Source organism: Manacus candei, unplaced genomic scaffold, assembly GCF_025592945.1.
Source record: "Manacus candei isolate 608988 ecotype Guabito, Panama unplaced genomic scaffold, ASM2559294v1 h1tg000114l, whole genome shotgun sequence".
NCBI classification, from domain to species: domain Eukaryota; kingdom Metazoa; phylum Chordata; class Aves; order Passeriformes; family Pipridae; genus Manacus; species Manacus candei.
Genome location: NW_026138162.1, coordinates 2,040,111 through 2,067,149, shown reverse-complemented (window position 1 = coordinate 2,067,149; position 27,039 = coordinate 2,040,111). Strand labels below are relative to the sequence as shown.

The 27,039-nt window shown below is 36.7% G+C and overlaps 1 protein-coding gene across 4 annotated transcripts; it reads right to left on the bottom strand.

The window, feature by feature from the left end:
• Positions 1 to 1,658: 1,658 nt before the first annotated feature.
• Positions 1,659 to 27,039, bottom strand: RASSF9 (Ras association domain family member 9). 4 transcript variants are annotated; one of them, XM_051770055.1, is made up of 2 exons: positions 26,791 to 27,039; positions 1,659 to 5,340 (listed from the first exon to the last, which is right to left on the bottom strand). In XM_051770055.1, the coding sequence occupies exons 1-2, from the start codon at positions 26,835 to 26,837 to the stop codon at positions 4,065 to 4,067; spliced, it is 1,323 nt and encodes a 440-aa protein (XP_051626015.1). In that variant the 5' UTR covers positions 26,838 to 27,039; the 3' UTR covers positions 1,659 to 4,064. The 4 variants fall into 4 exon arrangements, with proteins under 4 accessions (XP_051626015.1, XP_051626014.1, XP_051626016.1 ...); XM_051770054.1 differs by lacking the exon at positions 26,791 to 27,039 and adding an exon at positions 26,431 to 26,775; XM_051770056.1 differs by lacking the exon at positions 26,791 to 27,039 and adding an exon at positions 26,183 to 26,418.

The following is a 27,039-nucleotide window of genomic DNA, read 5'->3' as shown; positions in this document are numbered from 1 at the left end:
AAAAAAGGTTTGCTGAGGGAGGGGAACCTCAATCCATCCCACTCCTACCAGTTTGATGCCACCACCACCTCTCCGTCCAGAGCCCGGAGAGGGATTACAGTTCAGCAGGAGGGTACCTGAGGAGCAGCACAAAGGTATCCCTCTCATTTAGTCAGCAAATAGCCTTCATCAAGAGCTCAACTTCAATGCCTATATGCAAGTGCACTTAGGGTGGGGGATAAACAAGAGGAGTTAGAGGTGCACACTAGGATCTTATTGGCATCACAGAGATGTGGTAGGATGACTCCTAAGACCAGACTGTTGGAATGAAATTATACAGTATCTGTAGGAAGGATAGACAGGGGAGACAAGGAGGGGCTGCTGTCCTCTGTGTCAATGACCAGCTGGAGTTCATAGAGCTTTCTCTGCCTGGGGATAGATGAGAAGCTGACCAAAAGACATCAACTTGTGTGGTGCAGTCCTCATTCTGGAGGGAAGGGATGCCATCGGAGGGGACTTGACAGACTTGAGAGTTTGCTCCAAGAGAATCTCATTAGATTGAACAAGGCCAGGTGCAAGGTCCTACATCCAAGTCGGGGTAATCTCAAACACAAATACAACCTGGGTGGAGAATGGATCAAGACTAACCCTGGGTAGAAGGATTTGATAGGGGTAGTGGATGAGAAGCTCAATGTGACCTGGCAATGTGCACTTGTAGCCCAGAAAGCCAACCACATCCTAGTCTTCATTAAAAGAGGTGTGACCAGCAGGTCGAGGAAGGTGATTTTTCCCCTCTGCTCTTGTGAGACCTCACCTGGAGTGCTGCATTCCTCTCTGGGCTGGAGAACCTCTCCTCTGAAGACAGGCTGAGAGCGGGGGTTGCTCATCCTGGAGAAGAGAAGGCTCTGAGGAGACCACTGTGCACCTTCCAACACCTAAAGAGGGCCTACAAGAAAACTAGAGACTTTTAAAAGGGCATATAGTGACAGTATGAGGGGGAATGGATTCAAACTGAAAGAAGGTAGCTTTGGATTATATATTCTTTACTGTGATGGTGGTGAGACACTAGAACAGATTCCCCAGAGAAGCTGTGGATGCCCCGTCCATGCAAGTGTTAAAGGCCAAGTTGGATGAGTCTTCGTGCAACCTGGTGTAGTGAAAGGTGTCTCTGCCCATGGCAGGGGGTGGAACAAGATGATCTTTAAGGCCCTTTCCAACCCAAATAATTTTATGATTCTATGAAATAACTACCTTTCTGATTTTCCTTTCACTTTACATTGACATTTCCCATTTCCACTCCCTGGTTAGAATTTGTCTCTCCTCTTATGCAAGACTTACATGTAATATAGTCTATAAAAATTTTATAAAATGAAACAAAATTTGAAGATCAAAAGTCAACTGGCTTAATGGAATTATAGGAAATTATTCAAAGTTTTTGATTGTGTATTTCCTTATGAGACTTTAAAAGAAAAAATATATATAGCTAGGACAGAGGAGGAAGTAAGGAGCATAAATGCCCATTATTCTAAAACCAGGTTGAACAAGTACATGGAAACTGTCGAGGCAGATAGACAGCAGAGTGCATACAGTCTGTAATCATCTCATACATTCATCTAAATTCTGAAAGAAAAAAGTTTGAGATGTCAAAGTATAAATTTCAAATAAATGCTTCAAAACACTGGATTTTTAATATTTTTTATTTTTTAAGAAATACTCTCTCCCAGTCTATTTTTCCTATTTTCTTCTTAAAACACAGTGATACTCTTAAGATCTACATATTGCAAGGGAGGTACAATCAACCACGTAGTGTGGATAAAGATCAGTTGTGAGAACTCACACAAGTTCTTATGAGTGAAATAAATCTGGTAGAGTATGAGTGGAAATTAGTTCCCCCATGGGTCTTGTTCTAGTCTGCACAGCTGTGAATATTATTCTGTTTCAATTCTCTATCCTCTAAGTATTTAGATATAAAAAAATGACTCAGTAGAAATACCTGTTAACTAAACTAACAAGAACTCATAGAATACGTTAGCCTATTCTCAGCATTCAGAGCTCTGTGCTTACTACTTGTCAGAGTGATACCACAGAGGTCAAAAGATGCAGAGTTGCGTTAATAAATTATTACAAAGACAAGATAATATATTTGATACACGTGTTTCCATCAGGAGCTGATGAGTCTAAGTATTACACATTATTATTGAAGCATTAAAATAGCATTGTATGACAAAAATACAATACAAAATATATTAAGGTGACTAGCACACTTTGTTGGAACAAAACCTATTTATAATATCCAGGGTTAAGAAAAAAATAAAAAACAAACAAACCCCCCCAAAAAACAAAAACCAAGCCACAGCAGCAACAACAAAAAAGAAAAATTTCCTTTTTAGAAATTTTTTTCTTCTTTTTGTTTTGTTTTTCTGCATCAAATATGTGCTAATCAGCAGTCCTAGTGCTTTGGTCATTTTAGAAAACAGACAGTTGACAGACATTTAAGAGAAGAAAATTACAGGAGGAGAAAGCAGTGTATCTGAAAGTATTTTATATTTATACCTTCTAAGTACTGTCCATTTGTTTACTTTGTAGGCTGTTGATTCCAGGATCTATCTGAATTTTGCAGCTGAACTTTTTTTAAAAACACTGCAATTATTTCTCCATTCAATTCTTTTAATCAGAAGCATTAAACAGATTGATCTGCAAAATGCAAACATGGCAACCCAGAAATTATGCGTGTATTCTCTATTAGCAGAGTCTCTAGCTCAGAGTTAGATATCTTGTTTGGCAACTGAGGAGAGCATCTCAGTTCTACAGCTTTGTTTCGTATTTACAGCAATGTGCTGGAGAAGGATTTGGGATCAACTACTACATCTTAAATGAAATCATTTAACTTAATCACATAGTTGTAAGATTCTCATGTTTTGCATTCTCTCTTTTTTTTTTTTTTAATTTTACCTGGGGTCCAATATTTAATTAGCTATATAAAGTGGACAGTTTTACCTGTATCCCAAAATCCTCACTGAGGAAGTAGGATTTACATGTTCCTGCTCCAAAACATGAGATGGGATTTGACAACCTACCTGTTACGTGAAAATAGTAACTAAGTGGTTATCGGTAAAGTGTTTAGCCAGAGACAAAAATGTCTTGTTCCTGCCTGTCACTTCTGCTATGCTTTTTTTGGTAGTCATTTTTAGAGGAGGCTTAAGACGCTGGATCCAACCATTGAGATAGTCAGGAGAAAGCCTTGCTTTCTGAAAATGCCCCTGGGGTTAAGCGTGAGTTTGGGATTTGAGCATCTCGCATAAGCAGGACATAAGCAGTTCTGACATGCCTGCTGGCAGAAACTATGTGGACTTAAAAATCACTGGGGCAACTACAGGGTAACAGCTGATAAGTAGGGGGTTTAAGAATCTTAAAAGCAGGTAAGTGCCACCAAAAGAGAATCAAAATTCAAAACCTATGTGTGTAAGGTAATTTTTAAAATGGGACTTAGGAGTTTTTGAAAATATCCTGATGAAACTAAATTTAAAAATACAACATAAATACAATTATATTTCTTTTGTCCTACAATATCATAAAAACTATTTTTTAACAGATTACATGCTCAATTATATATTCCTTTACAGCAGCTTCATGGCAGGGAAACTCCATCTGAATTAAGCTAACGTAACAGAGCAGAAAATAAAACTCTCTGTCTAGTTTACTCTAATCTCTACTTCATGTTCCTAAAAGTTAGAGAGATGCAGGAGTGGACCCAAAGATCAAAGAATATCAAATCTCCAAATTTTTGGGCCAAGACAGTCAGAATGCTCCTGTTTCACTAATTATCAATATTACAAGATCTAAGCAGTCTGTCTTGATGTAGCAAAGCCAACAACTTTGCACCTATCAGCAGTTAACCCATGATACTGCACATGATTTTCAGTACAAGTATACTATTAAGGACATAAATAGACACTGTTTACTTTGCTAAAGCGGTGCCACAGTTTTAACATCTTGAAGAGCATAACTTTTAAGACAAAAAAATTTACTAATCCTTATAAATATCCTCAAAATATGACCTTTCATAAATGCATGACTGTTTTCAACTATGTTGACAACAGTACCATGTCCCCTGAGGTTATTTCAGAGTCCTGACTGTGTGTAGAGCTTATTCCAGTATCAGAGTCTGTATCATTTATGTCCAGATTAGTCACTCTGTGAACAAAGTCAGGAACAGCAGTGCTGTTACTGGAGATGCCACTGCCCTTGGATGGCTCTTCATTTGATTGAAGCCTAGTTTCAACGTTGTCTTTAACATGTAGTAAATTAAATTCTTCGGTAAGAAGTTCATATTCTTTTTCCTTCTTTTGAAGCAGTGAGTCCCTGTATGTAAGTTCTTTCTGAATGCAGCTCAGGTATGAGTTGATTCTTAGACCATCTTTCATACTTTTTTCCAGCTCATATTTTACACTTTCTAAACTTGAGTTTTCCAATTCATCATTAGCAGCTACTTCTGTGTGAACATCATCCACATTTTTTTCCGTGCATATACCTTGTACCTCTTTTTCAATTTCAGCGCACAGGTTCTCTATTAATTGTTTGTGATGTTTCAATCTCTCTTCAACCTGTAAAATGCCCTCACTTTTGCTCAAATACTCATGCATTTCTTTTTGATCATCTGGCCTACTCCTTTGCTGCTCAGCCTCAGTTGGATTGATCATTAAGTAGGAGTCCTGCACGTAATTTTCTCCGTCATTTGCCACACGATCTAGATGGAATTTCGCTTCACATTTTTCAATTTCCATATCTAGTTCCTTCATTCTAAGGACTTGTTGATGAATGGTATGATCTTGAGAAATTATCAGATGAATTAGTGTCTCCATATTGTCTCTCTCTTGCTGAACACTGTCCTGTTTAAGCTTGGCCAGTTTCCGGAAAGTCTTCCTCACAATTTTCTTTTGCTTGTCTATTGGCAACATCTTCATGTAATTTGCTGGACTGAGGTCCCACTGTTTTTCTACATTTTGTATTACCTTGGCTTCAGCTGTCTTCCACAATGGAAATGAGAGGAAGGCATCTGACTTTACCAACACAAAATGCAAATTAGACTGCTCCTCCCCCCAGGCCTTCCAAAGTCTCAGAATCTTTGTCAAGGGAGGCAGTACTCGCTCCGAGCCTCTCCATTTTTCTATGATGCAGTAATCACTAGGTTTTCCAAAAAGGACCTTTTTCTCTCCAAATGTTGTCTGATGTTCCTCAAGCAGTGCTTGAATCACTTCTGAGCAAGTTGTGCGCTTTGTCAGGCCACATACAATCTTCTCCTCCTGGCAAACCCAAACCACAATCTCTCTTTCATTTGAAGCCATGTCCTTGCTGGGGGACCTGGAGAACAAGAAGACATCAAGTATAAATTACATATCAATGGCACAGAATAATTACTATAATTCCAATATGACATCATATTGAAAAATTTGTGTACTATTGTACAAGATAATATACTTGTTTAAATTCCATGAAGAAATATCTTTGGATTACGTAACAGCTTTAATTGGCCACTGCTTTAATATTACTACTAAGTCAGCTGGCAATCTCACACAAAATGGCAATCTCACACAAAATGTCTTTTATCAAATTTAGTTTTTGTTCACATAGTAAGTGTGTATTAACAATCAGTGATAAAGTTTGGCAATCTGTATTACATACCCAGACTGTCCTAGGACAACACAACTTCCTCATCACATAGACCCTGCACAAACATTTCTAAGCTCTTAATATCACCAAGGCTTCTGAAGAGAAGAATGCACTGAACATAGATGGACTGAGGAAAGATGACTGCACACCATCAAAGTTAAAAGAATTTGACAATAAGATAAATCTATAGTTCTTTTGCCACACACAGACCCACACAAGCATAAACACCATTGTTTTCCAGTGTTATTTTTCACTAACAAGCCTCAAGAAACTTGTTGCTTTTCCTGAAGCACCAAATCGCATGAATTCCAGTGAGCTGTGAAAGAATACCAACTGCAAGAGAACACATATATAGGTCTGTATTTTATAATGTTTGAAATTATACAAAAATTCAAGAAAAGCAAAAAAGTTTATTTATTTATTTTTTTGCTTATGAATTGCAATGAAAGTGCTATTTAATTGATATCTCATTACACTAAGATACTTAAGGTGTCTGATATCCCTTTATGGCTACTGTAACTGTCTAATCAGTAAAATCAGTAGTGCCTAGAGAGCAATCCAGCTGACCAAAGGTAGAAATTCACTTTACAGCTAACTCTTCAGTTCATCCCCATCTGAGTGGTCCTGAATTGCTATGGGCCTATGTTGGCAAAGTTGCCAGGATATTCATGTCCTCAAGACTCCACATGTATAATTTACTGCTTGTCCAAACCTGATAATTTGACCTCTTTTATCATAAAATGATAAAACACTAAATTCCCTGAGGAAAAATGCTTTTCTTTGGATTTTCTGGTATCCCTTGCAGTTAGTTTGAATGAATGAGATTTAATCCAGTCTGACAGAGAAAACTTGCAAATGAAAATAACTATTCAGGCAATATTCAAAGTGCTCAATACAACATTTGCTTCTATCTGGCACTACTTATTCAGAGACCTTTTCTAGTCTTCTGAAATGTAGGAGGAATGGAGTTTTATTTGGCTTGATTATGGTTATACCCCATGATTATTAAAGCAATACAACTTGTTTCTTTTTCTTAATTATTACACAACATGACAGACACACTGCAGTCTAATAAATTGAACTATGACTGACTCAGCTCTAGGTGCCACTCTGACCAGGAGGCAATAATCCTCAAAAGACAGGAGAGTGCAAATGAATACTAATAAAATCGACAAGAGTGAGCTTATTAGTATCATCGCAGAGGAGAGGTCTGTCCAACTATGTTGCTTCAGGTCTTGGAACATCCTCTGTAAAATCTGTGATTTGGTAGATTACTCTGAGTAATGACATAATTTTCCCACTTCAATAGCTCCCCCTTACAGACCAGCATTTTACAGTAATTATTTTTTGAAGCTTGTGCTCAGAAGATTAATAATGTTTTCATAGACTACTTCTCAAAATAAGAAAGTATTTGTCACAGACATAGAAAATGGCAAAGTGACACAAAGAAAGAGTAATATTCAAGTTTAAATGGGAGAGAGGAAATGAAAGATGATACTAGATTAAATGGCATTACTGTTAAGTATGTCACATGCTAAAAAGTTAACATCTGTAAGTGCTTTTAGATTTGAAAAAAACAGGATGCTATAGAATTTTTTCTGTTGACAGATCAGGAGTTAAGTGAAACGAAGATAAACAGCAAATTGCCACATGAGTCAACTGTGACTATAAAATAACCAAGGGTTGTTTTTTTTTCACCACAGATATGAGAAGAAATACCCGATTAGGAACTCTGAGGCAGTAAATTCAGTGTTTGCTCTTCCTGGTTTCTTTTGTAATCAAGAAATATATTTCAAGGAATGAGTGTTATCTCCTCTGGCATTCTTCCAAGTGTATCTTATGCAATTTGTTTTCACATTGAAACTCTTCCTATTAATATTTTTTTTATTCTTGTTTTTGGTTGATTGCCATATTTTTTCCTGGTCAATATTTTCAGTATGTAACAGATTATGTGAATTAAGAAGCTTACAGTCTCTTCTTCTCCTGGTTCCTTTAAAGTTTTCTTATGAAAACGGTTTCTCTCTGTGATATTAGTAAAACTACAGATAAAATCTGAAAATCCCTAGACACCTTATCTTTATTGTACTGATAAATACTTCTGCTATACCCATTTTTATACAAAATTCCCAGAGTTCAGCAGGAGTAAAGCAAAATTCTGATGGTAACCCACTGTTTATTGTAAAGCAATCTCTACAGGATCCCTGAAACTATATAGGTGTAAAATAACATCTTTAAATTACTGTTTTCAGTCCTCTTTTAGACATTTATTACCCCCTGTTATTTTTTCAGTTATGATGCACCTGTCTACACAGAATTTACATTAATATTTTTGGGAAGGATTGTTCTTTGTTTTGTCTATAGCACATAACTAGTAGTAGCACTGCAAAATATTATAATGTATGTACATACAGGTACACAAAGAACTCAAGCAGCTTAAACATGAAAATACATACTTATAAGTATATATGTATGCATGTAATGTATGTAATCTATACCTTTAATTATATTGTCACCTTTTATGGAAAAGGAGAGAAGAAATTAAAAAGAAATTCTGAACATCTCTGTAGTTCTTGGGTCAAAACAAAACTGTAAAGTACAAATTCTTTTATTTTCTTTTCTATGTGTTTGTTACAACATATGTTATCTTAAATTTTATTGATGTCTCACTAAAATTTTGATCTTTCTTTTTAATCAAAAAGATTTAGCAAATAATTAATAATCTTACATTTCCATCACATTCTAATATCTTCTAAAATATCAAAAGTGGTTTATTGTTTTCTTCCACTAAAAAATGGTAAACTGATGCACTTTACTATGGACATTATAAGTAAAATTTATTGTATAATTCTTTTATCATAGTTAATTCAGATAGTTCCAAACAAAAACGAACCATTATTGTGTCAGTCAGAAAAGAACAATTATTAAAGACTTGCTTTCAGGATGCAGAGAAATGTTAGTACAAGGAGACATCTGTTAAGCTCTACTTTCCTTATAGAAAGTGAAGCACCGATTCTCCATATACAAAGAGGAATTCATCTCACTTAGACATGTGGAAATTAAAATTTCACTATAAATTCACCATGCGAAGTTCCTCTTTGTCAAGAGAAGAGAGTGGACCACCAAAGAGAATTTTTTAGCAACTTTCTCAAAAGTAGCTAAGTAACTAATTTTTTTTTTCAACAATGCATTGCTGCTGCTGTAACAGGCTTTGAAGCTTTCAGTTATGGCTTGAATTCTGTTTCTTTGAATTGGTCACTGAAATGTTCTACTTATCCATCTATGATTTTAAAGTCTTTATGATAACAACAACATGAAAGTCTATCTTTTTTTGCAAAGTCAATTGTTTCTTAGGAACAGATGGGAATTTAAACTTAAGAATAGTCAAAAGTACTTTTCCAATCTTTTTGTTTGCTTGGTTTGTCTGCTAGTTTCATGCCTGTTACTCCTTACTTCTCTTAAAGATGACCCAAAAAAACATTCTAATCATGTTATAGACCTCACACAGTCTTAATTATGTCAGCATAAACTGATTGTTGCCTGTCAGATATACACTTTGTTAATTTATTCCTCAGGCCTGGGGGAAGGTAATACATTCCAGCAACATATAGACAAAACAAAAACATGTATTTACATTGCACAAAGTCAAAATATTAGATTGCTTAAATGCTGGAAGCAGTGCTTTTGATATTCACTGACTTAAAGGTACGTCTGGAACAAAAATATACATATCAAACACATAATTCTTTGCCTTCCTAAAAATATTAACATTCTTCTTAAATATGTAATATATAGTTTTATAACTAATCATGCTAATCAAATAAAGAGTTCCCCCTACTTTTTAGAATTTCATCTTCATGTCTACAGGATGCTTCTTTTCCCTTACTAATTTCTGCATTCTGTTGGGACTAAGTCACTCGCATGTAATACTGTTAGCAACTCAATGCAGTGTTTCTGAACACTAAAAGAAAATCTTCTCTCCCTTCACTGTAATAAATTCTTCCTAGACTTTCACAAAACAAAATGGAACTCCTTTTTCAACATTACTGTATTTCTTGACGTACCCTCCCCAAAGAAAAATCAAACTGAGTAACTAAAAAATACCTAAGTAGTTGTTAGAAATTTCACAGCCAGGACATTTTTGTGAACCCCTTGCTAGTTTAAAACTTTACTAATTTTAATTCATCATGAACAGCTGAACCAATTTTATGTCAACATGAGCAACCAACTAAAAGTTTTTGTGTTAGGAAAGGGATTCAAACCTGAGATTATGTTTATGATCAAAAATTTTACTAGTTGTCTCCTCTCAGTCATTGAAATAATTTATATGGAATAAAAAAATCAGTAGGTGAAAACAGGTGGCACACCAAGCAATACACTAACCTTTTCCTTGAAAATGTGTACAACTGCTAATAATTTATAAATTTGCCATCAAAGGGATCATGTTGGAAAGCCACTTGTGTAAAATCTCTCTGTAATTTCCCCTCAATTTATTGGGAAAATCACATTTTATTCTATGACAGCTTAAACCTTCTCAATAGCGCATACAGTTTAATCTACAGCAGATCAGATGATAATTGTGTTTTATAACTGACTGGCTGATGTGATGGGGTCCTCAGCTGACCAGAGTATGTAGGTATGCTGCTGTCCTGACCTCCCCAAGGTAAGACCAAAGTAATTCTAAACTTCTAATAAGCAAACTCCTACATTATGTCAAGATACCACCCAGAACAATTCACCTTCTTCAGTGGAGAAACTAAAAGCCAAAAAGGCTTTAAGAGGCAATCCTCCTGATGCCTACTGCATCCTTGCAGTGAAGCCCTTGCCTAGAAGTATAGGGCCTGCCATCTCAGGGCTTTCCTAGAGTCCACTAAGAAATATGAAACTTTTAGGGAAATCCAGGCAGGTAGCTCCTTGAGTCTCTCCTGTCTCTGAGTGCTCTCTAACTTCTTTTTCAAGCTGTACACTGCCAGCTCCTTGGGAAGAGGTTCTAAACCTCATCTCCTACCTGCCACATTGCACAGTGGGTAAAAATCTTCCAGCCAAGCCACTTGCTCTCCTCTGAAAATGGTATGACACAACGGCATATAACACCCTGGGAAAACAAGAGACACTAAACATTTAATTATCTAGTGTTTTCAAGGGGTTGGTTTTGAGCATGCTGCTGGGGCACATGAATATGCCTATTTGGATTTTGGCAAGTATGTGTCTGTGCTATGATCTCTTTGTTCAACGTCCACAGATGTTTCTTCCATGTGTAAGGTCCTAGAGAGCACTTCTCTTGGTTTTATGCAGTTGCTAAAAACCTTGCTAAAAATCTCTGTGCTGAGATTAATAATCTCTGTTATCTCTCAGAGCTGAGCTGAGCTGAGCTGAGTCATATTAAAAATATGACTATCCATAAAAATATTTCTTTTATATATATTTCCTTGCTGGAAATAAGAAGCCAATATTACAGAAATACCTACTTGGCACAAACAACCTACATTTGTAGCATAGATCACATACTGCATGTCATTTGAGAGCTTTCGATACCAGTACATTTACATATCAGGGTATATAAGAGTTAATTAGTTTATCAGTCATAGAATCATAGAATATCTCAAGTTGAAAGGGACCCATAAGGATCACTGAGTCCAGCTCCCTGCTCCTCACAGGACTACCCCATCCAGAAGCTCCTTGAGCTTTGACAGGCTTGAGGCTGTGACAGCTTCCCTGGGGAGCCTGTTCCAGTACCCAACCCCACTCGCAGTGAAGGACCTTTTCCGAACGTTCAATCATTTGTGGGAAGGATGTGGGAATGCAGTTTCCACCAGATCTCTGACCTAATATGAAGTCAATAACCTGATATGGAGTCAAAACATAGCAAATACATGCATCATCTCATTCCATTTAGAAATTATAATATTATATTGCTTTTATTGTTTCTTTTTCAAAATCTCAGGATGTTACTATATATATATAAACATATATGAAACAATAGATGATCATTATGAAAAAAAATATCAAAACATATTTTGTATCTGTGCGATTTTTATCTGTGAAATTTGTGAAAAAGTAAAGCTATTGGTGCCATGTGTTGCAGCTCTTGCTTGGAAGAAACCCTAATTTAATTTGATCCAAACAGATTTTTGATTGTGAGTTTAAACATTAAAGCTATAGAGAATACAGAGCCCATATGAAAGCTAAGGTCAGAAGTATTTCAACCTTTCAGGAATAAATGAATCACATTAAAAGTTCATACTAAGTTTATTCAGACTATCCACATTTAATCCACCTTTTTTCTCAACTTTCTGTCACCTTCTGTAAAGCTTTTCAGAAAGTAATAAAGGCCAAATCTAATACTCAGTGTGCCTCCTGCCTAAGTAGATTACACGCTTCTGAGTTTCCTAAGGGCAGCAAGGAGGAAGTAGCTACTCTCTCACCACGCAATGAAGCTGGAATTACTCCAAAACTTTAGGGATTCAAGTTAGCCTGTTAACTAACTGCATTCCCATTCCCCTTCACCTGTCCCTAAAAGCAATATTAATGTAGGCACAGTTAATGTCCACATAGAAATTCCATACATGACACGTCAGAAACTTGGTTCTTATTCCCTTCTGCATCACACAACTAGCTGAAAAGAATAATGACAAGGCAGAACTACTACTTTAACTATAAGAATAAAACCCCTCAGTATAGTCCCAATAGTAGTAGTCCTAATATTGTAGGCAGACTTGGAAAGAACACTACAGAACTTCTGAAAACAATTATTTCAAAAGGAATAACTTAAATTTCTCTCTACCATCTGTTTCTATACCCATTTAATGTTGCTCTATAATAAAACTTCCTCCTTTACAGAAATGTATATAGTCATTTACTAAAAATAAAGGAAAATTAGGCATCTTGTGAGTCACATGATATTTTTCAAACATATACATATACACATTTTGGGTGCTCTAATTGAAATATTTCAGATATTTGAAAAAAGAAAACAATTTAAACAAAATCTATTTTTACAACTAGCTATTTACAATACATTTTTCCTAGTATAAGTTTATATTCATTTTGCTTTTTCTTTTTAAAAGCATAAATTTTTGACTCAACAAGATACCCATACTGTCAGGAAGCTTTTATGAGGAATTTTAAAGCAACAAGTGTTGCAAATATGTCCTATATCAATTAAAATTTATGTACTTAAAACTGTGAGTAGTTCCTTAGTCTATTCTGCAGAGAAATACCATCACCTTAGTTAGCTACTGTACAAAACTGCATATATTATAATTCAGCAGTGATCTATGGTTGAAATTTCTCTTCACGTAATCACTTTATACTATGACAAATGTCAGTGAAATAATTTTAAATTGCAATGAGATAGTATTATTTTGTCATAGAATAAAATACATGAAAAGCGTGACAGTTTAAAGAAAATAATTTTGATAATTATTTTATTGCAAATAACTTTTTCACACCTGACTTGAAATGTCAGACTTTGGTAAAAATCCCATGGGAAATCATACACTTCATTCTAATAAGTGTACTGCTTAGAAGCAGGTGCCTGAAAAGGGATCAATATTTAAGAAAAATAAAAAGGGGAAAAAGCTCTGACAGTACTTAAAACAGATAAAAAAGAAATTAAAGTAGTCAACAAAAAAGACCAACAAAGACTGACAGTAATAATTCTATCACCTGTTATGTGGATAGGTACTTCATGGAGTTTGTACTTCATAGAAAATAAGCCAATAAATTGTAGTAACTGAGGATATTTCAATAATAGAAAGACAGAAATAAGAGATACTGTAAAAGGAATTATACACCTTGCTCACTAGATGAGAGCGATAGTTATGGTGGATTATCCTGAACACTCCCCTCTAGCTCCATTTAATGACAGGACTCTGTGTCATTGCTACAGTGGACAATATTGTTTTGCAAAATCCCATTTGCAAGGTCAGAGTGCAGATTTTCCGCAAAGGTGACCAAAATTCTACTAAGTCCTTTCCTTCACCTATTAGCTCTGCCATATACCACGTTTATGCTTCCAATCACTTAACCTACAGGCAAGTGGAAAGGCTGCAGTGGAGACTGCATCTACCCCTGTCCTTTCCTCCTGTCATACCTCTAAAATTTTCCTCTACCCCTAAGGTTATACGTTCTCTATAAATAAAATCTATGCTTTAAATCTGCCTTCCTGTCAGACAAATCGTCATTTCTCCATATTCAAAGTCACAAGGTTGGTAAGTGGATGTTAGTCAAAAAAACGTTTGGAATTCCAGCAAGCACGCTATGTACACAAAATGCCATAGCAGGTTCTTTGTATCAGGTGTGTATTGGTGGTGGCCTGACACGGAGGTTAGAACAGAGGAGAACTAGCTGTCCACCAAAATATTTTCCAGTATGAGTTACAATAACATTAACAATTTACTTTACTGGGAAAACATGTTTTGACGTGTATATTGCAACTACTAGTGAGGAAGCAGCTGTTATACAGGGATGGAAGATGCAGGAAAAACTTCAGAGCCAAAACAAACACTGACATATTCAGTGATAGTAATTCTTTAGATCATATTAGGGGGAATGGGAAGATGGGCATTTTCAAATTCCTGTGTTAATAAGCAGCACACAATGTTTAGGAAAATCAATACAGAAAATGCTACATCTTGATTTTGGGCAGTGGATGGTTCTTACTAGTGAACAAAAGAAAATGTCACTGGTACTTCTTACCTACCACAAGAATGTTGCTACATTGCAAAAATACAATTCTATATATTGTTCCTATGTCTACTTAAGCACCTATGCATATTTAAGCACTGATTACACTATGCAAGCTCTATGGAACTCCTATTAATAATGTACAAAATGTGTCTAAAATTCAATCACTTTCAATAATACTGAGGAAGCAGAATCATTTATAGATCATTTGGAACATAGACTTCAAAATGATAGAGTTACTATTACAGCTAGTAGAAATTTGGGTTATCTAATTTCTCCCTTTAGAATTTTTATAACTGCTTTTCAGAAGCACCCTTGGTTGTTTATGAGCTTTTGAGATCAAAGAAGTAAGGGGAATTCCAGGCACTGGGAGTATGAGGGTTTTTTTGTTGTTGTTCCATGAAATTCAGTTCAGCTTTTGTTGAAAGGCAAATGTATGCTACTTCCCTGCTCTGGGTTTGTTGACATTTTGCCCAGTGAAGAAATAAACACAAAGTATTCTGAGGGTGGGTCTGGGCTTCCAAAACATGAAAAAAGCACACTATACGTAAACTGGTGATAATAAGGTAAGTTGAATAAAGGAAGAAGATACAAACAAGGAAATAATAAGATTTCATGCCACTTTTCCAATAGTCTCTAAGCTAAAGGCTGGGATGGTTATCTTCTTATGAACCATTATATGCTGTGCATGCTGTGTACCTCTTCTCTGCTCCTGGTAGCACCATGTGAGACAGATGCTAATCTCGTTCATAATAAATAGAAAGAAAAGTCCAGATGGATTTGGTTTCTCTTTGCCAGTTCTCAAGCTGAACTTAGGCTCAGAAAAGAATCTCTTCTTTCCCTTATAGTCTGTTCCTGATGGTTACCTACTGTAACTACTTCTGTAGCTGCTCTAGTAGAAGCCTGTGGCAAATTTCTGTTTGTACGTCATGAACACTGTAGGAATTAGTATATTTATCTTCTGTTTTTAAACACTCCAACACTCCTCAAACCTATCCCCAAAACAGACAAAATTATTTACAAAATAAATACCTTACCAAAGTGATTATCCTAAATACTGTTTTTATGCTAAATCTAGTCTTATAGGTTAGCAATATATATGACTTAAAATACCATGAAGTAATTTAGGCAATCTGCTGTCTAGCGGATATTCCCATCTCCTTGCTTGTGCCAGCTGTGTTAGTTCAACCAATGGGTTTCCAGTTGGATAAACTTGCAGGAAGCAAACCCAGAAAAGCATTAAAAGAAAAACCTAAAACCAAACCAGTCCAGCCAACAAAAAAAAAAAAAAAAAAAAAAAAAAAAAAAAAAAAAAAAGAGAGAGAAGAGAAAAAAATAAGGAAAATATTCAGTGTCAGGTAAGAATAGGAACAATGCAAAGGAAATGGCAGAGCGGCCAGGAACCTGGAAAGGAGGCTTAGCACTGCCCTTTTTACAACACTACCCTGTTGGATCTGTCCAGCCACCTCATCAATCATCACCCTTTCTTAACTTTCTTGATTTTAATGATTTGTTAACACATCTTTTTTGTATATCATAAAATCTAGTTTAAGTATCTCTTTACAGTTTGCCAGAAGTGAGAGAAATACAGGATGGGCTTTAATTTTCTTCTGTATGTATTGCAATAAATTTTGCAGGTGAACCACCTCACTCTGAAAATTATATTGTATGATCTTTGCCATTTCATTTGCTTTCATTAAATCATTTTGAAGAATATCACCTCTAAAGGGGTTCTATCAAGACCTCATTTACAATCAATTCTTTCTCTTTTTTTTTTCATCAAATTTCTCCCTTGAACTTTCTGAAAGATAATTCAGGGACAAATGTGTTCCATTACTTACAGTATTTGAAGAGTTGAAATGAAAAAAAGATGAGATGATGAAGTGGACTCATATAAATTTTCATTCTAAAGAGCTGAATTGAGTACTAGATACATAATTAAGCTAACAAGAAGAGTGGACATAAATTTTTTTTAAAAGAAACCTGAAGAATTTTTAGTGTCCATTGTCAGTATGAGAGATTTGTGCAGCTTATGCTTTCAAGTAATTTTCTAAAATTGCCTATCAATGAATGCTTCAATATGTAGTTAGTCAGACACAGGCTGATAAGGTCTCTGAAATATAACCACATCTTCTCTGAAGAAGCTACTGAACAAACGAAATAAATTGTTAACCTTACCAACTGTGCTCTGTCCTAGCAATGGATATGCTAAGGAGGGCATAGGTGATTGCAAAACTAGCTCTAGACAGCTGAGCAATAGAGATAGGAAAGACAAGAAGGGATGATTCGCTGACTGGAAGCAAGGTTAATGCTGGATCATAAAGACTACCAAGAGTAATGGGAAAATTATGAGAATAATGCCAAGAAGAAAGTGTAGACAAAAGAGATAGATACAGAGAATGGTGTCCAGTAGCACACTCACATAATTTTTAGCTGTGAGAAGAAGGAGGCTAGCTGCAGAGGAAAGACATTTCATGTGATTCACATAAAAAGCCATGTGAATCCCAAAGTATTTGAATGATGGTGACTTAAGTCCAAAATCTGTTCTATAACAGCCATGATGGGTTCAGAAAATGAGTTTCCATCTGGGGCCATCTGAAGAGGCTCATACCCATGTCAGTTGTCCATCACAACCCTCTCACTGGGGCTGAGCTACTTGTCTGACCTCCAATGAGTCATGATGAATTAGGCCATAAAGATAAAAGCCTTGTTAAACAAGATAACCCACTTAAATGTGATGGAACAGTTTAGGAAGAAACTGTTCAAAAATTTGATGCAGCTGAAAGGGTAGTAACCCATGGCATAAGATTTGTGCTGAACAGAGAGAGCAGGTACAGGACAAAAACCTACATTGGGCACAGCTGAAGGCAAACATGGCTAGGTTACTGTGACCAAAGACCAAGGCAGGCCCAAGAAATAATGGTGTTAGTTTTGTGAGATGCATATACGGCAGGATAGTGATTATCCCAAGCAAACTACTTGTCATTAGTTCACAGAAAGTCAGGCTGAGTCAACATTCAAATTAATCTGATGTTTCTTTATTTCACATATCCAAATGTCTTTGCAGGTGGGGATCCTTTCAACATATGAGCAATTCATATGGCTTCATAGCTCAGGGAGGATAAAATGGTAGTTTACTTTTAACAAGGTACTTCATAAGCTGAATCGTTGCCCACAGTGACAGCTGAGTGAAGGCATGCTTCCCTCTGCCATGTGGACAACTCTGTCATGTTTGGAGAAATATACATATTTAGCTTTCTTCCATGACATATGCACATTCTGTTTGTGGCTTCTGACTTTTAAAGAAGTCTACTGTGTATTCAGTTTTGTAATATGTAAATGCATAGATATGTATTTTTATTTATTTCCACATACTCTTGTAGGGAAAGAACTCCCTTTTACAAACCAGAGCTCAAAAATATTCAGACCAAAGCTATCCACTCATTTAAATTCCCACTCTGGTTAACTGAATTGCTATCATAGAAATGTGCAAAGTGAGACATCCTTTGCTCAGCCCTTGTGCAAAACAGATTACAGGACACTGAATTAGTAAATAAGGAACACATAGTGAGTAACCACTTCTGTAAACTGTGGTTTATGTGACTTGCCCAAAATCGGGTAGGAATTTTGTGGCAGGGTTGGGGAACACATCCATGTTATTAGGATGGTTGTCCCTTAATCATACATTATCTACCTGTAATTCACCTCTACATTCGTGACTCCCTTTCTAGTTTTTAAAATGAATGGTGCAAATGATGGTGCTCTACAAAGTCTGAGCATGCTCCATGAAAAGTGATTGGGTGGAGCTCATGTCATCTACCTTAAGCTATTTAAAATGGAGATGTGCAATCAGAGATAATTTTCTGACCTTCCTCTGTAATCAGTGGCATAAAGTAGTCTCCTCCAAAAGGGTGACTAATCACGTACTGAAAGCCTGCCTAAGACTGAATGAATTGCCCTCCAGAAGTGTTTAGATGTATCCATTAACTACAAAGAGTACCTAGATGAGTAGATACCTAAATTTTCAGTGGATCAAGTTGAGTAAGATGGAGCTTGACATTTGTGTTTTCCTGTGTGCTTGAACCTTAGGAACAATACGAGTGTCAGGAGAAGTACTGTGATCATCCACAACTGTAGTTCCAAAAATAACTTAAATCTTTGTCTGATACCTGTAGTGACCTTCATGGGTAAACAAACATGATTAGTTATCTACCTAAACCTTAAAGTATCAAGAATCTGGGAAAGTGCAGTAAAGTCAATACCAATCTAAATTTTTCTTAGAAAACTGGATTTGTACAAAGCTTTTAATGAAAACAGCATTCTAACAACAAAGTGTCCCTGAGAGACACAGGCAATAAACAAGTTAAAGAAGTATACTTAGTGCCTCAGCAATCAGTACAGAGGAAGTCTGTCATCAGGTAATATCCAAATGAAACAGCAGTTCAGAACATCAGTTTACCAATTATGAAGCCAACCAAAACACAAGCAGCTGAACATCTGTGTAAGATCCTGTATTTATAAATGTCACTAAGCCACTCTTTGATCAGTGAGCAGAATCTGATAACTTCCTGTGGCAAATGAGATATACTTAAGGTCATGGAAACGGTATCCCAACTGTTGCTCTGAAAAATGTTCTAGTTTAAAAGGGCTTTCGCAGTGGAAACTACCCTCTGTAGAAATAATCCTTTTCAATTTGAAGGAGGTTGGGGAAAGCAAAGTAAAGTGTTCTACATGGACGATGGAATGTATTAACACAAAGCAAATTGCATGGTCAAGACCCAAGGGCAGACTCTCTTAAAAATTAGTAGTCTTCACTCAGCTACATTATTCCACTGAGGTCATACATCCTTACAAGCTAAAGTAAGGTAAACATATTTGTACCTGACCAAAACAAAACTTGGTCTAATAGATTATTAAATTTTCATGAACCTGATTGTGTCCTTGAACATGATAATATTATTATTTTGCATATTTATTTTAAACTTTGATAATTTTGTATTATTAAAAGGAGGAAAAAATAAATATCTTCTGCTTTTCAACAGAGATGACTATATTTACTACTATGATGGGAAATTCATAATTCAGAACTCTTTACATCAATGAAAGAGAACAGATGAGGTGAAGCAACTTAATCAGATTAACAGTTTTGACCCCCAAAATTGAAAAATTATATTTATACTTAAATATTTTATTCACAAGAAATACCTACCCTCTCTACCTTCCATCATTATTCTACATTTTACTAATGAATGTCTGGAAAAAACAACATAAAAAAACAACTGCAACCCAGGAAAACAGAGGTATATATCACTTCTAAGATTATTCCAAGAAATAAGCTTCTTTTAATGCTAATGCTCAAAAAATATACATCTAGCAACCATCCAAACTACAAATTTAATGGTTCAAACTGACAGAGGCAAATATGTACTCAGGCAGACAGGAGTGACAATGAAATAGGAAAAAATCGGTGAAAGAGAAACATAACTTTAAATAACGGGCATAAATAAAATGCACGAGAGATGTGCCAAACGTGCACTGGATTTTTTTCTTTAAAGTTTTGTGTCTTTTAATAATTTCTACATGATATTAGAACTTGGTTTTCATAGCATTAAAAAAATAATTACATGACAACTTTAATATCATTACCATCGAGAAACTTCCTTTCTGTTTTTTGGTTTCTGCAGCTTTCTTTTCTTATGCTCACTTCACAAAACACCACAAAATCTATTAACATCCACATGGCATTTCTTTCTTTATGTCCCTTTCTAGTACATTACAACCTTCATCACAAGTAATTTTTAACATTATGAAAAATTTTAGACTGATGAAAATTCCTCAGAGAATCATGTGAAATCAGACCTAAACAATCCACAATGTATTCTCATTTCCCTGCACGGCAGCTAGCTCTAGTGGACTGTACAACAATTAGAAATAAAGAGCTCACAGATTTTATTCATACCTCTCCCACTAACTGGCTTCCATATTCTGCATTTCCACAAATTTTACACTGTCTAATCATGTCCTACGTATTTTCCTGAGGCATGTAAATATTAACACCCAAATTACAGCTAAGGAAAACTAAACGAGATTATTGGTTGTCTGAGGTCACAAGCAAACTGGTATCGTTATCACTATTGCAACACCTGTGGTTTAAGTGCATTTCTGGATAGGTCAAAACAAGAAAAGGCAACTAGTGGTTCATTCTGGGGCTATTTGAGTCAAGTTCCAGCAAGATGCTAAAAAGAATATTCTTTTGGACAAGGCTCTCTCAAAAATGCAACTTCCAAAATCACTAATGAGCTCTTGACTTTTATATTTATGTGTTAAACATAAGTATGAGGAATTATTTATGAAAATTTGTCACTTTTGCAAGAATTGTGCAAACCCATGGAAAATTTACAGCCCCAGAAGGAAAAATTTCATCACCAGAATTCGCGTGAAAACTGTGCTGCGTTCTAAGTACTTTTTTTCTAATGGAACATGTAGATATAGAATAGTTCATAAAAAAAAAAAGATCAGATGCAAACTGATCTGAGAGAAATTTTCAGAGAACTCTGCATAACATTATACTGAACTGTACTTGTTTAGTACCTACATTCTGCAGAGGATTGTTCTGGCTCTGCTACACAAAAAAAAATTGTAATTTATTTTCCAATTTGGTTGGTCACTCTTTCTTTCCATTCATCCTGAAACCATTTGTCTCTTATTTGTTTTGCCCTACGTGATACCTGAGGAATTGCTAGTATGGAAGCACTGCAGAAGACAGAAAGTCAGCATCTTGATAGTATCATAATACATGAGAGAAACAGTAGAAGTGACAATAATAGACCAGTAACCCATGCACATAACTATGTACCAGCATGTCCAACATTTATTTAGTTCTAGGTTTCACTTAATGTGTGGTCTTAAATACAATTTTTATACTGCATCATCCTTTCTGTCACTATTAATAAGGATTTATCAACATACTAAATATAGAAGCTGGATGAACTAATTAAGGCTTGCACAGCATATGTGAAGCTAATGTTTTCAAATAATAATGTTTCAGACCATAGTTTTACATTGTTATTACTAATCATATAAAACAAACAAACCAAAAAGTTTTTCTGAGCATAGGTCAATCAGGAGGTACTACTCTGTGATTATCACTGACTTTTATTAATAATAGAATTTTAAAAAATCCCCATCTCTGAAAACTTATTTCTCTCTATAAAATCATTACACATTTAGGAATGTGACTGAGTTTTTACTCTGCATATAAAATGCTAATTTTTCAACAGTAAAATAGGAAATAGCCACTGACTAGCAAGATTTTTCCTCTTTTGATTTTTTTACTAAAAAAAATGGGGAGTTGTGTCTGAAATGTATCTCTCAGCCTGACTTTACATTATATTAGTGTTTCAGATTAGCTTTAACTTAACCTAAGTCATGCTCTTTCCTTAGATGGTGTAGTATTACACACTTCTATTACTCATTTTATTTACTCCTTTGGAATGAAATTGCTGCCTGACCTCCCGGAATAGTAGATAATTAACTCTTTAGAAATAAAGTTAGTGTTTTGCTAGACGAAAAGCTCTTCCTGAAACTGAAGTGAACAAATATGTACAAAGATTATTAGAAAATGTATGCAACCATTTTGACCCCTGTGACAAAGCTGACAAGCCAGACCAGAAAATAAATTTTGGTGTATGAAGTCTGGCTCAAAAAGGAAAAATTTCTTTGATAGTTCACTGATATGTCTCATACTCAAGGAAAAATAAAAAAATATGGAGAAGAATGTATTCTACCATTACCAAACAAGCACCATCTTTTTGATTTAAAAATTTAACACAGATAACACCACTAATTCAAAATAAGTTTTTATCTACCCCCTCCAACATACATACCAAATACCTGGTAGTCTTGTATCAAAAAGCACCTTTAGAGCTTCATATAGATTTTTATCCGGGTGTGCTCATCCAAGAGAAGTATTAGACATCTCACATGATCCCATGAGACTTACAGTGTGGGTCATGCACAGTTCATTCAGACAAGCAGTTGATCTCCAAGAGCTTTACCAATCCAAACATCAATGCTGAGCATTTTCAGTTTTACTTCATCAAGGTTTAAAACGTACAGCAGCGTACTCAACCGTAGAGCAGTAGAGATGTTCAGAGTAATACTCAAATCACTGTGCTAACTAGATGTGATGAGAAACTACTGGAGGGAGGGAGGAAGGGAGGGATCATGGAAATGCTAGGTCAGTATCAGAGAGATGAAGTTGTTAATCTAATTCACTACCCTGCACAGTAATATAAAAACTGAGATAGTCATTGAATGTGTCTCTCACTGGGGAGGGGCCTCTGACTGTCAGAACTGAAAGAACTCCTCTATATCCATAAGATTGAATGGAGATATATGGTCTTTTTTTCTATCTCTGAACTAGAGATGAGCTGTTTAAAGAGAGGAAGAATTAAGAGTAGACAAACTAAGCCTTTGCCTCCTATAGATAAACACTGCGCTAACTGCCATTGCACTGAGTAAAAGTGGAAAATGGTGGAAAACAGTAAATAATAAAAGGCGGGGGAAAAAATCAGGAAGGAAAAGGAAAACTAATAAATAAATTTAAATATTAAGAGATTTGAAACAACTGTTTCATCACAAAAAATGTATATTGGATTCAGAATTGTATGTCAACAGAGCATACAAACAGTTGTGGTAAACATAGGGACAACATGAAGTACACTGGTAAAAAATATTTCTCAGTGTGTTGTGCCTAACAGGACAACGCTACAGCATCACGGACAACTGTGTGAAGAAGATAGATTATCTGTATCTTCTGCTTCTCAGTGTGCTACTTCTCTGGCTACAACATGCACGGAACAGTAGAGTTTCAACAAGTTTGACTACAGTTTATGAGTAAAACCCAAGGAAGTAGTCTTTATGAAAGAAATAACACTGAGGTCAACTTTCTTGGTGTAAGATAGATCCAGATATCCTCGAAGTATCTAAATGAACCTAAAGACCCCTTTTCAAAAGGGATCAAATCTAGCACCCAAGGGCAGAGAAGTTCTAATCTTACAGAAAATCAATGTGGCATAAATTCCTGTACTGCTTAGCAACTAGGAAATCCTATACAGTGTGAAACCCTGGTACATAGACACCGCAAGTGTATATGCTCTGTATTTGTTTCTCATATTTGGATAGAGAGCTCTTTTGCTCCATGCAGAGCAATGTGTTAGAGTGCAAAGAAGTCAGTGCCTTCTCTCTTCCTCCACCTTCTGCTAAGCATTTCCTGCCATCACCACACTTCTGAAGTGTGATGTCAGCTGTGTATTCCTCTCATTCTCAAAGAATGGCATCTTAAAGAGATTTGCATAAAAATAAATCCCCTTGAGTTTACTCATGTTGCAGAGCCTTAGTCCTGCAGGAAACTCTTTTTTCCATTGTTGCCTTAGAGAGTACAGCCTGTCCCGCTGCGAACATTTCAGTTTGTAGGTGGGTGGGGCATCTTGGAAGTATAGTTCTCCTGGGGACACACTGACAAGCACAAACACACTCTGGGGACTATGCTACTTATAGCTGTTGAAAAAGATATCAAGACATCACTCACTGTCTTTCTGGCCAAGAAATATATGTTGGAGCCACACTGCTAGGGGCTGTTCCCCTGAAATCAAACCAGGGTTTACCGTGATCGAGTAGCTACCTAGGCCTTGTGCTGTCTCTGCATGAGTGAGATTTCAGCAGCCCAAGAGAGTAATACTGACTGAAGATCTTTCAAATACTGCTAGTAGTTCAGCATGGGTTTTGTCTTCCTGATGGTTAATCTCAGTTTCTTTCTCTAAAGGCTGGTGACATCATAGGCAACATCCCTCACCTCTTACTAGAATACCTCACAGACACAGATTCAGAGTAAACTCTTTGTTTAAACTCTGGGGTCTTAGGGGTAGGGACTGACAATTATGATCTGTATATGAAGAGCCTACTATGAAACAGGGCCCTGATCTGGGACCTCTGGGCAATGCTGCAAGTCAAGCACTAATTACGGTGGTGTCATCTTGTTATCTGAGCAAATGACTGTAACGCCTTCATTTTCCTTCTGGCGTTTCTTCCACTTACCTTTATTGCCTCAACTTAGCTTTATGTCCTCATGTAAACATAGATTTTACTCCCCATTTGCTTATCTTATAACTTTCAGGAGTTATATTTGCATGTAGCGAATGCTCATTAAAACATTCCAGAGAAAAAGGAAAAAAACTTAAGTTTCTCAGAAAGGTGGATGAGCGCTAGATCTAATGAAAAAAGCAGCAGTGGATTAAAGATCTACTTTTTTGGTCTCTCTTTAAAGCTAATTAAACTAATAAAAGGTAATGAGCCACAAGTTCCAACTCTCCAACTACTGCCCTAAACATAGTGAAGGATTTTAAGCTCACTTCTTTTCAAGGTTTCAGATGAGTTCACCAAGATACAATTATAATGAAAAACAATTATTATGTATCTCTTCACTTATACTGCAAAACCGTTTTACTAAATGCATAAACAAAGTTAAATTCTCAAAATTCAATATCAAAACTAACATTAAATATGCAGAAATTTAAATATCTGAACAGATAATAGCAACACATCTTAAGAATTATGTAGTTTGCTTTGTTCTTGACCTCCTCCCCCCCACATTTCTGTGGTCGTACAGCCTCTTCTTATTGCCATAACTACTCTCTGCCATTAAAAGCATTAATTTATTTTTGGAGGTGGAAGGATGAAGTGAGAAGAAAATGCTAGATGTTCATAGTAATGATTCTTTTGGTATTTGAATTCTATTACCTGTTTAAAGCTTTGGATTCTGAATTTCTTTTCCCGAAGAATAAAATGTCACATCAGCAAACATAGTGAGATTGATGAAATTAGTGTGAAGATATTATAAATATCCAAAAGAGAAACAGTTTCACGGTTAAACACAATGGAACTGTGCTTTGTGACGTAATGCTCATTCAGATAAGTGATGGTAGTAGCAAAACTTATATTTTAAGAGTAAAAAATTTACAGCTCTATGTAAAAGCAATTTAATAAAAAATTCATTTCCACCTTTCCAGCCCTTCTAAACAAAAAATGGCTACATGAGAAATACATCAAAGTTTTACTGTTTTCAGACCCATTAGCAAAACATGTTGTTTAATCTGTAATCTACAATATCAATAATTCTAAAATAGTACCCAATTTTTTAAACATTGACTGCTAGAATCTTTCTGATTTATATTCCATGTATTATGTTAATATTTTCACACAATCCCAACAAATACAATCCCCCTCGAATAATTTTCAGTATATCAAATGTGAAAATCAAAAGCCAAACCCAGAAAAGGGACATTTTTACAAGACTTTTTAAGAATTCAATTATATCCCCCCTGGAAGAGATTTTCCCTTGCATTCCTTTAAATACAAACTAAATTTCAGCGAAAAGCACCAGTCAAAATGGGAACAAGATTACAAGCGATTTTTGAGGCAATCTGTTTCTGTTCAGCTTTAGCTAGATGGACTCGGTAACTGTACATCCTATAGGGTCCAAGCAGATTTACTCCACTCCAAGAATATTTATCTCAAATAATCTAGTACCATCCTAGCACCTAACATGATTACATAACCCTTTTTCTCCTTTTCACAGCCAGTGTGCGGGGCATGTAGAAGCATGCACAGCGTTAGGGGCAAAGTCCCCATAAAGAAACTTGGCGGCAACCGACCCAGGGACCGCAGCTGTCCACCTGAAGGATTTTCTAGGCAAAAAAACCACACGCGGTACGAGTCCATCCCGGACTAAAGGCTAAACAAAAAAACCATGCTCCCTCCCCAGGCTGAGAGCTCGATGCTCTCCTACCTCCCAGGCTTACAGCCAGCGGACAGGATAAGGGACGGGGTTGATTCGAAGGGGTTGCGGGCTGCCGCTCTACCTCCCAGGGGAACGTGGCTAAGGCGGGAGGCGAGGGGCCCGGAGCTCGGCCCTCCCGTGAGAAACTCAGGGAGTTTTGTCCCGGGGCGGGTGAAGGGCTCCGGGTCCCCCCCGGCCGCCTCCGGGACGCGCACGTCGGGGTTGCAGCCTGTCCTCCCGGCCCCGGTGAGCCTCACCTTGTTAGCACGGGGGGCCGCCAATGTTCGCCTCGGTTTAGACGAGGTAGGTTCGAAGTCCGGAAGGGCAACTTTCCGCTCATGGAAAATATTGACCAGCAACCAAAAGAGCCGGAGCTAAGAGGGGAATGACAGGTCCGGGAGAGAGGGGAAGGGAAGAGCCCCTTGCCCCTGCACACGCCAGCCCCCTCCGCTCCGCTGCCCCCGGCCCGTCTCCGGTTCGCTCCTGAGCCCTGGAGTTCCAGCTGCAGGGAGCGGCATGGCCCGGATAACACATCCTGGACCCAGATCCAAACAAAAAGTATAAAAAAATTATCCCACATCGCCCTCCCTTTTCCTCCACATACCCACGCATTTTACCTGTTTTTATGCCGGGTTTTTAATAAATTCCTTCCAAAAGGAGCCATGATCCCAGCGGCATAACATCAGCGATCCCCAAACAATTCGAGGGTGTTCCCTTCTCCCCTATTTTTTTCCCTGAGCGCCTTCCAGCTTGTTAATAGTCACCGAGTGTAGCGATGAGCTGGAAGTTGTGCAATTTACTGCTAACTTTGAACTCCAGTTTGCTGCTGCTGCTGCACCTTTGGAGTCCTGCCCAGCTGCGAACTT

Coding starts and splice junctions, on each gene's coding strand:
- RASSF9 (XM_051770054.1), bottom strand. CDS start 26,753: ATGTGGGATAATTTTTTTATACTTTTTGTTTGGATCTGGGTCCAGGAT. Junction 5,341..26,430: donor CGGCCCCCCGTGCTAACAAG/GTGAGGCTCACC, acceptor CTTGTTCTCCAG/GTCCCCCAGCAAGGACATGG.